The sequence below is a fragment of the Pimephales promelas genome, chromosome 4 (assembly GCF_988280905.1).
Source record: "Pimephales promelas chromosome 4, fPimPro1.hap1.1, whole genome shotgun sequence".
NCBI lineage: Eukaryota > Metazoa > Chordata > Actinopteri > Cypriniformes > Leuciscidae > Pimephales > Pimephales promelas.
The window spans coordinates 35,910,308-35,926,807 of record NC_142772.1 but is presented as its reverse complement, the minus strand read 5'-3'; the positions used below and the strand labels follow the sequence as shown (position 1 = coordinate 35,926,807).

Below are 16,500 nucleotides of genomic sequence, written 5' to 3'. Positions count from 1 at the left end.
CAAACAGCTGTTTTTATCCATACACTGAACACCAATGTCCAATTAACAGCAGGTATTTTGTGCAACGAAAAATGAAGAGGAAAAGAAACAAAAGCAGACAGAATGCACTCTTTTCAGGCATGATTTATTGAAAACACACCAAAATGATACTCTACAAACCTGGATTTTTCTTTAACAAGAGCAATTCTCTCTTCTGGGTATTAGTAAAATTAACAATACATTCGGTCACTGTGGCATTGTTCTTGAGTGCTAGGAAAGCATTAACAACTATATAATCAAACCTTTTTATGTCTCTATCTTTTAAAAGTTTATAATACAATGTAATACAAGGCAAAACCCACCACCAGTCTAGACTACATTGAGAACACAGAGTGAGTGAAAGTGGGAGGAGCCAGAGGGAGGAGGTGTGTGTGTGTGTGTGTGTAACAGAGACAGAGAGAGAAAGAGCAGTCAGGGACCAATAAAACATATAAAACACACTTATCTTTTTCATCTAACATGGAAAAAGGTTAAGGCACATGATAGTTACAAACACATTTGCTACCAAGTTGTACACAATTACTGAATTTTGATGCTCTGAATTAATGATATCTACAATAGTTTCTCTTAAATCCATTTCAACATCCGTTGTTCTAGAAATATACAATCTGATGCAAATTCACACTCCGGGAACCTCTCGTACTACATGGTACCAAAATCCTTTGGTTGTATTCTGCAAAAAGGCAGTCAGGAACAGACAGTCAAATATTAATAATGAACCTACACAAGGCTAAAGATCTCGATGTGAATGTACACAACATTTCATCTTCAAAAGTGGAAATTATTACACAGTTATTTTGTTATTAGAAGTCTATGAAAAAATTCTTGCTATAGAGAGTTATATAGAGTCACATGACAGGAATCAGACGATAAAGCAGACGCGTGTTTCTTGCCTCACATAACATGGAAACTGCCTGGAATAACAAAATCTGTCATACTACTTGGTATGTCAGTGTTTGTCCCTTTTTTATGTGTAAAATTACATGTATAATACAGGGTTTCTTTACATTGACAGGAGGAACAACAGTATTTGCTTTTTTCTCACCCGAGTGTCCAGATTGTATTATCCAATTTACAAATAAATTGAACTAAATTAATGAAAACAACATTAAAACGTTGTCATGCTTGTTTGTTATACAAGAAGTATTTTGGCTTGCATTACAGCTGAAATGAAAGGTAGTGTCTATGCCTGTAATATTCCTTGTCTTTCCTAATGAACACTTAAAATCTGTCAACCAATCAGATCATTTTGAGCATGTTTTCCAATTGAAAAAAAGGACACTAAAAGTAAATTCTTCCATTTAACAAAACAAATGTAAAAAATATAAAATATAAATAGACAATGAGAATGACTCTGCAGCCTTTGATAAACATTTATCTAAAGCAATGATCTTTTTATTATATTATTATGAATTTTTATACAAACATGGCCATGCTTTATGTACGGAATACTGAATGTGCTCTGAACAAACTGTTATGGATTCACATCTATCAATGTTATAAAGAACATTGTGATCCCACCTCCCTCTTTTAATCGTTTCAACCTAATATACATTTATAAAACAACAAAATATAAAATGTTTTGAAAATCTACTTTGATGACAAGAGGAGCAACTGAATCCCACTACTATCCCTCATAACACAATCTACATATTAACAAATATATTTCCCCCCCATCATTACCCCATATTAAATAAACCAAAGCAAAAGCTGGTAAGTGCCAGTGTTACCCAGCATGCCTCTGCAGCTGGACATGTCAAGGGGAATACAGGATCAGTACTGAAAGCGTAGCAGCTCTCCTCCCCTTCAGCTTCACTATGAGCAGATGTCAGTGTTCTCAGTGAGAAGAAACAAACACAGTGATAATATGTCTTTAAAGTTGCTTTATGAAGCCAGCACACAGAAATCGCAAAGCGTGCATTTCAATATAGACCCCCTCCCCCCCTCGGACATTGTATGTGTCCCCACACCGCTGTAATGGACAACAACAACAAAAAGAACAAACTTTCCTTTTCCTCCTTCGCAAGTGTCCTCAACTATTTTAGATAACCCAAACGTTCATTAAAACTCTACAAAAAGAAAAAAAAGAACGAAAAAAAAGTCACAATTCACTGCACTTCTGGGGAAAACAAATCCACAAAACAAACAGTAATCAGGCAGAAACGTACGACAAAAATAATATAGGCAAATTATAATTTTTTGTTTTGACATAAAAATAGTTTCTTTTCTTATTTCCTCTTTGCACTCAATCCAATTCTTTCCAATGCACGTCCACGTCCATGACAGCACTTCCTGTACACTCAATCCATCCATCCATCATTCCAGCAAATCCTTAGTTCTGGGTACACTATGTCCAGTGGGAATGTACATATGAGAAGTGGTATTTTGTTATTTTTTAAACAGTTTTTTTTTTTACTTGTTGAGAAATCTGAAAACACTGTCTGTTGAATGAAAGTTTGTATCTCGCGCTCTTTTGGGCAAAAGTCTTCAGATGAGTCCACATCAGGGTGAGCTCTGCGGTTAATGGCAGTGGTGACTCGTGAAATCCTTGTGGTAACGTGTAGCGCTGTCGCGAGCTAAGCCTGCAGCGGAGAGGGCAGGACAGCCACAGATATCAGATGACATAATCAGACTACATGAAAATATATGTTCTAATCGTCACAAAACGAATTCCTGATTACATGAGACATGCATATGATAATGTTTGCAAAATGGAAGTGTGTTGATTGAATGATGGATGATTTGTTGAAACTAAGGAAATGTTTTCTCTACATAACTTACCAGATCTAAACCATGTAACCACATGGCTGTTCCAAAAGAAAATAGTCACTATACATGAATTGACTGAATTCTACATGATTCAAAGGCCAGGATTGAACTGATGATTCTGCTAGACAAGAATGCGTGAATTATGAGTAGATGTTTGCCAAGCATGAGAGTGAAAATAAACAGACGATGGTGATGCTAGCCCAGAGAAGGCAGTGTATTTTGGTCACTGAAGTCCACTTTCCACAGAAAAATAATTAAATACACTACGCATTGAAAAGTTTAGGGTCAGTAAAAAAAACAAACACCTATTCAGCAAGGATGCATTAAATTAATCAAAAGTGACAGTAAAGACCTTTATAATGTTACAAATGATTTCTATTTCAAAGATATACTGTTATTTTGAAGTTTCAATCAAATAATCATGATCAAAATGCATCACTGTTTCCACAAAAAATATTAAGTAGCATAACTGTTTAAAACTGATAATAAGATGAAATGTTTCTTGACCAGCAAATCTGCATATTAGAATGATTTCTGAAGGATCATGTGACACTGAAGACTGGAGTAATGATGCTGAAAATTCAGCGTTATAAATTAGTAATAAATTACATTTCAAAATATGTATATTTGTAACTTTTTTTTTTACTGTATTTTTGATCAAATAAATGCAGCCTTCTTTAAAAAAAAAAAAAAACTTTTTACAGTAGAATATTACCGGAACCTAAATACTAATGAATGTAATATATGTTGCACCTGTTGACCATTGTGTCTATGTGTAAGTTTGCATGTATGCTTGTGTATACATATGTCCATAAGAATATGTGCTCTTTACACACAAAAACTTTCAGGACTGCAGAAATGTCAACACTGTTCTGTGAATTATCAATAAAATAGCTTTTTGTAGTTGTGGCATTTATTTCTACCCACAAAACCCACAGCTTCACTATTATTAGTGAGACGTTGCCAGGTAGAATTAATCGACACGCAATCTCTCTCTAACTAATGCATTCATATAAACTGTGCTGAAATCAGTGGGAAATATGATTCCCCAAAGACAAAAGAACTGATATGAGTATGTACATATTTGCGTATATATACATCATTGTTCCTTGTCCCGTTCTTTGAAATTTGTTTCCTCTTTCCTTATTTCTTTCTTTTAAAAAAAGTAAAAGAAATATCTTAACGACCCAAAACTTTAAACGGTAGTGTACATGCAATAAACACTTTTTCATGCTCCACTTCTCAAAACTTTCTCTATTCTGAATCACACTCCTCCTGATACTGGTAGTGTCACAGAGAAAATATATATTTTTTCTGAGCATGCACTTGTCAGCCAATGCACTTCTCTGGGTTAGACAGAGCAAATGATAACATAGGGTGGTTGTTATTTCATAAACAGAACGAGCGAGAAGAAATGTACTAACAAAAAACATCCAAATCAAACACATAAGACCTACCATGCATGCATTTAGACCCAGGAGTCAACAGGCTGAGGTTTAACATCACAAGCATCCACCAGACTGACAGTCGGCCTGTTGCTCCTGATATAGTGTTTCCTATTTGTGTCATTCTGTAGCAGTGGGAGAGGGGTTCAAAACAGCAAAACCAACAGTTTACACACACAGAGAGAAAGGCAGAGTTAGTCCTCGCAACAGGGAAGCTCAAGGGGAAAATAAACAGTTAGAAATTATAGAAGAGAAAGGTAATTTAAGAGAAAGCATGCAGAACAGAATAAAGAACCATTCCGAAAACAATACAAATTTGGTCGACGTGATAATTATGTATCAAAAGCATGTTGTGCAAACAAGGACCCCTAGAGGGAGCAACTTCATTTTATTAGTAGGAAAATAACTCTTTACTGTAATATTCTGACAGTGAAAAATAATCTGACAGTCTGACAGAATTCTGACAGTCACAGAAATCAGAATTTGTCATGACATCTATTAAAGCGTTAGTAAAGCCTAACAATGAAATACGGCAGGCAGCTGTTGAGATACAAAGCCCAGTCACAATGCTGAGACGGACTACAGATGGTGCAGAAATGTGGTCGTCAATAATGCAGTGTGTCATCTATGAGCACAGTGTGGCCTCTTTCAAACGCAGACACACAGAAAAGCAAATCACTCTCACGCTGGGCTGTGATAACACTCATAATAAGAGATGGCTCCATTAAAGTGAAGAGGGAGTAAGAGAACTCAACCTACTGTTGCAGAGGCACTTGCTATGCAAGTCAAGCTCTCTCTACAGATGCCAGTCAGCAGCACCAGACAGTTTCTTAATCATCTCTACATTAATGATTTTAATATCACAAAGCTGGAGTTTAATTATCTATTTAAGCACGAAATGGGGCTAACAGGAGACTGTATGAGGGGAAGTCAAGTTTAATATCTCAAATATCCCGATGTGGAGAGTGGCCCTCATTTATCATCTTGCGTAGAAACGGGCGTTTCTATGATGCCTTAAAATCAGCGTAGTCATGCCCACTTATTATAAGCGAGTTTATTTAAAGGGATAGTTCACTTTGAAAGTAATTTTTGATATGTTTTAGCTTACCTCAAGAGCATCCAAGATGTTGGTGTCTTTGTTTCCACAGTAATTTCACTTTTGATATTTTTAGGTCAAACCGTTCTTGTCTGTCAGTCATATGATGGAAGTTTATGGGGTCTACCCTGGGTTCACCTCAAAGAGCATGCACAGAGAAGTCCAAATTAAACATGATTTAATGACTCGTAAATGTAAGTACACATTGATGGCCCAAGACACGAAACAAGCGGTTTGCGTGAGAAAAAAACTGTATTTATATCGTTTTTACCTCTTGTAATCACAGCCACGTCCAAGTTGGTTGTGTGGTTGCGGAAAAAAAAAAATCAACGTTGTCTGTTGATATATCGAAATCGTCTTCAATTGCAATTTCCTGTATATCTAAATGTGTTAGATCTTCACAGTGAAGCATAACACTTCTGAAATCTCTGTGAAAACAATGAGTGGCGTACATGCGCGAGAGATCACTTTCGGGGCTTTCCGGCGCGCTTGTGCAGAGCGAAGCGCCCATGCCTCAGAGTACTTGGACATGACTGTGATTACAAGAGGTAAAAACGATATAAATACTGTCCGTTTTCTCACAAAAAACGCTCATTTCGTGTCTTAGGCCATCAATGTGTACATTTACGAGTCATTTAATCATGTTTAATATGGACTTCTCTGTGCATGCTCTTTGAGGTGAACCCAGGGTGGATCCCATAAACTTCCATCATATGACTGACAGACAAGAACGGTTTGACCTAAAAATATCAAAATTGAAAATACTGTGGAAACAAAAAAACCTACATCTTGGATGCCCTTGAGGTAAGCTAAAACATATCAAAAATGTATTTCAAAGTAAACTATCCCTTTAAGGGCTTGTTTTTTCATTAGGTCACTTATAAATATGGGCAGCTGTGGTTTTACAGGAGGAGAAATAGTTCCTTTGTAACACAGTTTCATTGTATGAAAACCATTTTAGCTTCTTTTGCTGAACTAAATTGCTTATTTTCCCTTAGACCATGCTATGATGCTGTCTAGTTGACTGCTGCACCATGGCTCTAACACAAAATCACTGTTAATATAGAATTTCTCTTTCCACTGGAAAATTTCATTGTTGGTGCCTGAAGCAACTAATGACACAGAGACATTATTACCAAACTACCACAGACAGCACTGTCACACAGAGTGCCTTCTCAGATTAAAAACATGTTGAAGCATGTCTCACTTCTGACACTTCTCTGACCTTTAACGGCTCCCGCTCCTGGAGATCCGACGAGCCGTCGCTGCTTTTGTACTTGGAGTCTTTGTCTCGCTGGTCAATCGTCGAATAGCCATCTAATGAGAGGGAAAGAAAGCAGAGAAACTCTGTTATCATGAGCGGTGTGTCAGCACCCTCAGCATGGCTCTTCAAACAAGGAGCGACAGATCCCTCAACCTTCAGCTGGGAGCATCCCGTACGTGCTGCGTTCACAGATGTTCTCATGCTCGCAGCTGAGCACGTGATTGCTGTGTGATTACTGTGCGGGTTTGTGGATGTGTGCATGAATGCTGTGTGTATTCCTTGACTTCCTTCCAGCCACTCAAACAGCACCCCATCTTCAGCCTCTGTCCAATTATTGGCAGTCAGGCTTGGAGAGGATGCTGCTTCAGTGCAGAAGATCAGAGAGATGGCACCGTAATGAAGAGTTGGTACTCTGCAGTGAACAAGCAATAGAGCTTCTGCTCAAATTTTCCGTCGGCCCATACACACCAATCACAACAGCACTACAAAGATCTTATTAAAAGAGGGGTTTTGCAGACAGCATTGGAATGACACTCTTCAGGGAAAAAGAAATGCACTTAGAATTTCATTACTTTTTAAAACTAAATCGCAAATTAAGAGGGATTATGGTTTTGCATTCTCACAAAACCACATTAGTCTGTAGGGTTTGTTTTTGAGGGCATGCCGGAATGGTCTTACCTGGACCGAGTTCGTCCATAGGTATCATATCCCCACCGCTACACCCTCTGTTCCCTGCAAAGCATTTTACAGGCTGGATTTTTTTCACAGCTCTAATACTTTTTTTTTTAGAAAATGTATTTAACTATAAAATGTCTCCATGTAGCTTTCAAGGTCTATAGAGTAAAATCTCATTCATTTGCATTATTGAGAAGCTGATTTAAAAAAGGCTTAAATGTGGAAAATATACAGTACTTTAATTACATAATTCTCTGTGAAATACTTCAGTACACACAATTCTGAAGTGAGAGCCACCAATTCGATGAGACACAGGAAGTGAGAAGTGGATGCCCAATTCCATAAATCATAGAAATGACAATCAAATCAGTAATTTTACACTCTCACTGAACTTATACTGTATATGTATACACAACCGTTAAAACAATTGGGCTCACTAAGTTATTTTTGGATAAAATTCCACAAAAATATTAAGCAGCACAATGATAAATGTTTCTTGAGCACCAAATCAGTATATTCAATGATTTCTTAAGGATCATGTGACTGAAGACTGGATTAATGGCTGCTAAAATTCAGCTTTGCCACCAGAGGAATAAATGACATATTAAAAGATATTAAAATAGAAAATGTATTTTAATTTGTAATAATATTTCATAGTATTACTGTTTTTTTTTTTGATCAAATAAATGCAGCTTTGGTGAGCATAAGATACTCTTACTGACCCTAATGTTTTGAATGGTAGTGTATTGTAAATTATACTCCCAAATAAAGAACTCTTAAGTTTCATATTTTATTGCTGTTTTGATAACATCATTTGTAATGGCTCATGGATGTGTAGTTCACCTCAGAGCTGGCTGGCTTATTTTGGTCATGTTTCTATACTAAACATTAAACAACTATGGGAAAGTATTGGCAAGTTTATTAAAGATAATATCCAGCCGATAAAAAAAAGCCTGCTTTGTTGCCAATTTAATTTATTTTATTGGGAAATTCTATATCCATAAATGTAAATTCTCCAACAATAAACCAATCTTTATAGTTTTTTTTTTTTTTGAAAGAGTTTGAAATGTACCTTAACACCATCTCATCCTCAGTATTTTGTAATGACTTTAATTTGGTTAGACCTACTCTAAATTTTGTATAGAATATCTTGCCCTCTTGACCCTCATTTTATTTATTTATTTTTTTCCTCTTTCTTTCCTCTTCTTTTTTTGTTTCAGATAGTCATACACTTGTGTTAAGATGACTCTGTACATATTTTGTACAGATATATTTGCTATTTTGTAACAGATTTGTATGCTATGTGCTATGATTGTCATCTTTGTTTGTTTCTAAGCATAATAAAATAAAATAAAAAATAAAATAAAGAAAAAAGTTATGGAGAAAATTGATGAGAAAAATCCTTCCAGAACAAAGGGTGCAGAAAAGCTGTGTGGTCACTGTTGTGCTCTATTCTTCACATTTGGGCTAGCAGGGAATGGTGAGGGACTGATGGATGTGATCAAATGCATCACTGTCATGAGCATCCATGCTAACAGCAGTAATAAAATCAGAAAAAAGCCAAAGCTGTCATGCTAACTCCTCTCTCAATGAGATGTGCCCGGGTGGATGGATGGTGCCCAGTAATTTACCATCATTTTATTTGAGTGAATGAATAATGAGCTCCTATACTGAGGCCCATTCATTTGCTGTCTGATCCTCATAAATCATTCTGTATCATATGAACTGCTCAAATGACCGATTAAAGCACAAGAGATGCAGCAGCTGCACTCACCAGCTGAGCAGTGGGGGTGAAAGATCAAGCATTCTGCCACATGTTAAAACACAAAAATAGTAGAGTTTAGAAGATATGCTCGCTCAGGTGCACCTGAACCTCCAGAACTCCCCTGAGCAGCCAGATTTGAGGTTATCCATCGTGTGTAAAGATCTCTGTTTGGGGTCTTACGCTAACCTTGATTCTTCTCCATCAAGGGGAGTGTAGTGTCGTCGTAGCCAGGCTTGCAGCTCTTGGATCCTTTGGGGGTGCCAGTCGCTGTCGGCTGAGAAGAATCAAGAGGACATTGTTTCAGAAATAACTAACAAGTAATAAAATATGAAGATAAGAGATGCAAAGGATAGCCATGATAGAACTTCCTGAGTGAATCTCGCAGAAACTCTCAAGAAATGTGATGAAAATTGTGTAAATCTATTATTAGAACCGACTAAAAAAAATTACATTATGAAATAATTTTCCTGGCAATTAGGCACAAAACTAAAGCACATTTTATCTCAAATTCTCATGCAAAAACAACAACAAAAGTACGAATGTAAAAAAAAAAAAAATACGAGATATTAAAATTAATTCATTCAGTGCATTCATACAACATAATTTAAGTAGATTTGTAAAATACAATATATATGAAGTATACATAATGGCACATTAGCAACATTTCTTTCTCTTTTAAACAGAACTGCATACTTTATATTTTTTTATTATTATTTTTATAGTTTAGATTTTGGAGTGAAATGCAAACCTGACATTTATTCAGTTGATTTACTCTTCAATACTTTACCATTTGGTATTAAAATAAGTGAGAAATCACAGTGTTTGTGTGTGGCTTTGCTCCGCTCTACCTGGAAGTGCGTTTTATTCCAGCCATCCTTGGTCAGGCCATTTCTCAGCTCCTTATAGCTCCAAACCGTCTGTAGTACATGGGAAGCAGCTTTGGTCTCCCTTGATGACTGGCTGCCATGCATAAACATGCAGGGAAAGAGAGTTATGAGGAAGCCAGGGCCCATTGGAATAACTCTCAAATTCAAAGTCATCTATTCCCCACCCAGCATCACGAAGTCACTACGGCACCAATCTCCAACCCCTGTGGCCACAGATTTCTCTCTTTTTACTTCGTTAGCTTTTCCTGTGATCCTCACTTAATTATCAGGAGCCTCTGACTTCAAAGCCCCATCTCCAGAGTCAGAAAGAGAAGCCGTGACTATCCAATCAAGGATGTACTCTTTAAAAAATTGATCGCTCACAATCAATATTTAGTTTTGGCTAAAATCACAGTAAAAATGATTTGAAGTTTTAAATGAGGTCACATGTGGAAAGGAAGGAGGAGGCTTACTCTCTGTTCTTGCTTCTACAGCACTACACCACTTAATATTCAGTTTTTCACATGCATATATTAAAGATGACTTATATTTGAAGATTGAGTGGTGATAAAAATAAGGCACTTCAAAGAGCAGCAACTCTTGTTGCTGTTTTCCTCTGCGAGTTGAGGAGGGCCCAAACTAATGGAGGATGTTTGCACAGATCAAAAACCTGTTGTTGGTGTACACACAGCACTAAGTGAGCCTTAAGAAGTCATGGTAGATATATAAATTACAACTCAGAAAGAAAATGTTCACGCTTTTTCATAACATTTTATACTCTAGTTTCATAAAATAACTTAAGCAGAGATCAGAATGGAGTTTACAGTGTGAATATAGCTTGTATGTGAAACCATACTGCGCCATGGTCTATGCTCCATTCACTTCCTACCTGGTCCTGTTGATGGCCACAAGTTTGTCGATTGCTTGAGCCGTGATGAGAGAGCGGGCGTTCTCAGAGCTGTCAGTGATGATTTCATGGATGGTGTTGAGGATGGCCACCACTGTGTCCTCCTCCAGGTTCTTGGCTGGCCGCTGCTGTCCGCTGGGCAGGTTGCTGACCAAGTCCCTCATGGCGTAACTCCCTGAGGATGATAGTACAAAAGAAGGATAGCTTTGGCTCAGGAATAGAGCAAAACAAGTTGCAGAAACCCAGAAGCAGAATCCAGAACACTGATTTGTATTCATAAACTTCAACATATCAGGTTTATTAATATTAATTGTTGCCTTCTGGGTAAAAATCTAATGATAAAATTTAAGAGCACAGAGTAAGAGTTTATTTTTTTAATAAATGTTGTGTTTTACCAATTTTGTTGTACAAATACTACTCACATTAAGCCATGATTCATTTATTTTTCATGGTTCGAAAGTTTGGGGGCAGTACATTTTTTCTTTAAGAAATTAATAATTTTATTCTACAAAGATGCATTCAATTGATTTAAAGCAACAATAAAAACCTTTAGATTTTTGCATATATATACAGTATATATATATATATATACACACATATATGTTTTTTTTTTAAATAACAGTTTGTCAAAGAAACCTGAAAAATATATCACAGTTTCTACAAAAATAACACAGCAGATTTCAACAATGACACTAAGAAATGTTTATAGAGCAGCAATGATTTCTGAAAATTCAGCTTTGCCATCACAGGAATAAATTAAATTTTAAAATATTCAAAAATTAACAGTTATTCTTAAATTGTAAACATATTTCATTTTACTGCATTTTGATCAAATAAAAGCAGCCTTGGTCCTTTAAAGATTAAAAAAATCTTTCTGACCACAAACATTTGAAAGGTAGTGTAGGTGCCCAATATAAGATCAAGCGCTATTAAGCTGGTCATGTGATCTCAACATGTTAGACCCATGAAGGTACTGGCACCATATAAAATAAAACAGCTTTAGTTTTATCAGGCTGATTTTATTTTATTTTTTTAAAATTTAAGTACTACTAATTATTATTATTTCGAAAAAATTCTGACTGCAAGTATTATGTAAATTTATGTTTAACACAATAGGTAAAAATGTTTAAGAAATTCTGCTCTTGCCTATCAGGTCTTTGTTGCGGCGGTCAATGGACAGGTTCCTCAGAGCGATGGCCACAGCTCGCACCACCTTGTCTGAGTCTGAGCGCAAGAGCTCCACGAGGATTGGCAGCCCCTTCTCCTTGCGCACTGTCGCCCGGATATAGTTTGACCACTGTAGAAATGAGATACATTCTGATCAGACATTTTTCCACATCACGTATCTCATAAAGTCAGGTCAATTTACGCTCAAACCAGACAAGCAGCTCTGCAAATCTTTCATAAATGTTTGAGTATGCAAGAAAAAGCTCTTCTATTCTTGGAAACCACAATCCAGTAAATAGCCATTTGTCCCAGCTATACTTGTGTGCATTTTTCACTACAGTCCCATTAATCACAAAACCTTTATGTGGCACAATAAATCTCTATTTCCCAAACAGTTTCCAAGTTGTTGCAAAACCACATCATGGCCACTAGGAGATGGTAGTGAGCCTAGAAACACGTTAGCAAGAAAAGTAGGAAAAATAATAAATTAATAAATAAAAGCTCTTAAATCCTCTTATAGACTACAGATGTGACATGTCTGTCCCCTTACAGCAGGGGTTTGTGATGCGCTTGGGACTCTGGGTTCACAAGCATGCGTGTGTCGCAGGCATAGAGATGAGGCAGGTCTGAAGTGGAGTAACCACACAAAAAAGCTGTGAGCTTATGCATGGCTATACTTCAGGTCCAAAATGGAGAAGGAAGTGCAATTTAATGGGATTTACTCTTGCATTAGGTGTAGGGGGACGTGTTTATTAGGGGCATTTCCTCTAGACTTCTGCCACAAGAGAGAACAGAGCCCCACACATGACACTGTGGTACAGATACGTCATACTTGTAATTAGGTATTGATTAGGAAATGTGTTCAAAGTTGATTTTAAACAGACAAAAACAAAACATCCCAAATGAAGGTTTACGTATTCGCAGAAGACTGTTGTCAACAGAGAAAATTGAGACAATAGCAGATTTCAGGGCAGTGCCGATAGCCTTGTGGGAAAGTGTGTTGACATTTAGCCGCTGTGCTTCGGGCGTCCAGAGTTGAGTCCCGGCTCGTGGACCTTTCCCACTCCCATCCCCCCTCCCTCTCTCCCACCTCACTACCTGTCCAGCAAATGTCCTATCCTACTAAAAGGCAAAAATGGCTAAATGAAATCCAGCCTTGGTGAGAATAAGAGACTTCTATCAAAAAGATAAAAAAATTCTTCCCAACCACAAAATGCAGTGTATACCACAAAAAGGTATATTTAAATTAAAAAGGTTCTCAAAAGACTCGCATGCAAAGATTACAGAAAATAAGATGTGTGATGTCATCATGACAACAGCTCTGATTTCATCATATTTCATCACGATTTTCCATCTGTATAAGGAATATAGGAATACACTAACCAGAATCTCTAATGGAACGGAATATCATGAAAATAATTCAATCGGGTATTGTTTTTTTTAATGGATCTACATTAGAATCAGTTTCCAATTCCTGGTATTTTGAAATGTGTTATGTACATGAAGATTATGAGATGACACTCACTGTCCACTGTCCAGCGCTGAGGTTCTGTAGAGCCCCGGCTGCTGCTTCTAGCGTGTTATAGTTCTGGCTTTCTGTCAGCAGAGACAGGTAGAGTCGGACCACCTCCGGCTGATACAGTAACTCAAAACCTGCACACGTACACGACAGACACAAGACAGAATTACAAATAAAACACTGGTGTAAAGAGTTGAACATAAGACACACACAGATTGGGTATGGGATGGTAAAAATTGATTACATTTCCTTCTGCAAGTGTTGTTATGCACCTGGCGAAATGAAAAGTGGACAAAATAGCAGGGTAGGACAAACGCATGATTATCACGACAAATAAATAGAGACAGAAAATCAAAGTCACTCCACTTCCACGGATCCATTGAGCAATTCAATAGACAAACCGCCTAAAAAAGTCAATAGCCTGATGGACGCTTGGCTTCTTGATAACAGCACCCCAAGTCTAAGGCAATGTAATATCAATGTCTTTCATTAAACATGACTTGAGGTCAAAACACAGAAGAAGAAGCTCCTTCTTGCTGATTCAGGGTTCCTCCAACACAATTTTGTTGGAAATTTTGAGAATACCCAGTTAGGTTGGAGACATTTGCAGAGATAGTAGGGAGGGGAAGAGGATAATTAGGTTCCTCCTGTCTAAATGCTAAATGATGCCGGCGGACCTACGAATCACTGTATGCTACTCCCGGGATGTAACCGTTCCTGTGTGTGTGTTCCTTTTCACAAGCCACACTTGTGAGTTTTGCAATACAAGATTTATTCAAGTTTTTCCTTGTTTCCCAGTGCAATGACCAAAGATCCTTAAAAAAATATGCATTTACTGGAGATACAAAATTACACCAAATATGTCTTTTTTTCTGTGAAATAGATCAAAATTAAGTGAGTTTATGCTTAAAACAAGAACAAATATTTACCAATTGACCTATGGCTAAGCCACGCCCTCAAACGCGGTGAGCCAATCACAGTGCGCAGCTAACCTAATACACTCGGACATTCTCTGCTTCCACTTCCATTGAAATTCATTGCAGTTAGTCAGTTTTCATTCGTTTTTTTTTTTCTTGTTATTTTAAGTTTAAAATGTTATGTACATAGAAAACATTAACATAAGCTTCTAGCTGCGTTGTACATCATGTCACTTACAACAGCTTCATTAACGTATCTGTAAATAACCGAGATAACAAATGTTAACAATATTGTGCTGAATGATTCATGTAAATACAGTAGCACCAAACGGTGATGGCAACGATATGCGGTTTATCTAACACAGTCTCATCCCAAAAAGTCATATAACTGACGTCTTGGGACGTCTTTTGACCATACGTCAATATCCGCCTTTTTAGGGCCCCCTTAAACGTCGGTAGATGGCGATCCCGGGCCGTCATACAACTGACGCTTTACCTTTAATGTCAGTTAGGTGACGGGTTAGGTTTAGGGTTAGGTTTAGGTCTGGGGTAGAGTTAGGATCCCATAACCTCATCTAACTGACGTTTAAGGGGGCCCTAAAAAGGCGGATATTAACGTATGGTCAAAAGACGTCCCAAAACGTCAGTTATATGACGTCTTGGGATGAGACCGGGTTGGTTTATCACGTTTACACTGTGACCTGTAGATTTTTGCCTGGAGCTGAAGCTTTTGTCAACCTTCTCAACAATAAAATTATTAATATTACCCTTCAATGCATAGTTAAGGCCCTTTAGGTGACTTCAAGATGATACATAATCTTTCTGTCTCAAAAAATCACCAATTGCCTCCTGTGAAATGTCTCCTACTGTGACACCTGCCATAGCGCCCTGTTTGTCCGAGTGAGTGGAGGGGGCATGGCTTAGCCATTGGTCACTTGGCTCAACTGACAATTTAAATTTTGGGGTGAACTATCCCTTTAATATTAATAAATTCTATGAGTTCTATGAGTTCCTGTCTGGGTCTGGTTCAACTGTGCAGCCACCATAAAGTGCACATGAACTCTCTCCATGACTCGGCCTGGGAAAGCATTACACCATGCTCAGCGCATGACAGATGTGTGGTGGTTCAACAGGCCGTCTTCATTTTCACTGCCACGTCAAGATAATGGAGTCTGGAGAAGTTCAAAGAAACCTGAATAATGATATTCATACAAAGGCAGCAAAACAGCAATGTGGTGTAACTCAGTAACAAGTCTGAAATGAGTATCATGCACTGTGGTGGAGAGCAGAAAAAGATGGAAGAGCTGACATACTAATGCATGTTTGCTGGTGTATAACTGCATTATAAAAGCTCAGCCACTGCCTGGCCCATCTGCACTTTCTAAATGTGCACCTAACACCTATAATTTAGAGAGGGAAGAGTTGCCTGCAGGATGTGGGCTGCTCACTATACATTTTTATTTCTGTCTGACTGATGGTTTGAGCGAAATAACTGTCCTCAGCTTTGTGTGTGTGTGTGTAGTTTCCACACATTCACAACCTCAATTACCATTTAAGGCTATTTTAAGTCTTTCTCCTCCCCACTGCTTTAAAATTCCTCTGGAGTGTGTTACCATGTAAAAAGACAGCAGAAGAGTGAGTATGTACAGTATGGATTAGCTCATGCATATGTTTACATCAGTTTTCTGCCTTTTAACACAAAGTCATAAGTCACAGTCATTCAGATACAGAGCTCTATTCTCTCTCTGACAATTGCATTCCCTAATCTCTTAACGTCGAAAAACCTAAATGCTTCATGTTGAGGAGAGATGATTGCCTGCTAGTTTAGCTTTAACCCAAGCCAGTCAATAAACACAAAATAAGTTAATTAAAATCAGATTTGTCTTGTGGGGAAACAGCTGACAGATTTATCACTGGAAATGGAGATTGTTCTCTGTGTATGGCGTCTGAGTTAAACCCCACCGCAAAGTTCATGTCATACCCATGACAGGCCTTTGATATTCGGGAGTCTGTCCACATTCCCCTCCTCGCACAATTCTTGGAGGCCGGATTTGCCTCTGAGTAGTAGTTA

The 16,500-nt window shown here is 37.6% G+C and overlaps 1 protein-coding gene across 28 annotated transcripts in view; it reads right to left on the bottom strand.

Moving 5' to 3' along the window:
* Positions 1–103: 103 nt before the first annotated feature.
* arvcfb (ARVCF delta catenin family member b) overlaps positions 104–16,500 on the bottom strand; it is a 188,993-nt gene continuing 172,596 nt past the window's right edge. For 17 of the 28 annotated variants that reach the window (XM_089130386.1, XM_039658982.2, XM_039658981.2 and 14 more), the window contains 10 exons: positions 13,519–13,646; positions 11,973–12,123; positions 10,809–11,001; positions 9,902–10,013; positions 9,240–9,327; positions 9,063–9,095; positions 7,292–7,345; positions 6,575–6,666; positions 4,266–4,378; positions 104–2,621 (listed from right to left, as the gene is read on the bottom strand). In XM_089130386.1, coding sequence (XP_088986512.1) covers positions 4,277–4,378; positions 6,575–6,666; positions 7,292–7,345; positions 9,063–9,095; positions 9,240–9,327; positions 9,902–10,013; positions 10,809–11,001; positions 11,973–12,123; positions 13,519–13,646 — 953 coding nt within the window. In that variant the 3' untranslated portion in view covers positions 104–2,621; positions 4,266–4,276. The remainder of the gene's footprint in view (positions 2,622–4,265; positions 4,379–6,574; positions 6,667–7,291; positions 7,346–9,062; positions 9,096–9,239; positions 9,328–9,901; positions 10,014–10,808; positions 11,002–11,972; positions 12,124–13,518; positions 13,647–16,500) is intronic. The other 11 variants (XM_039658985.2, XM_089130377.1, XM_089130378.1 and 8 more) reach the window with 6 other exon arrangements.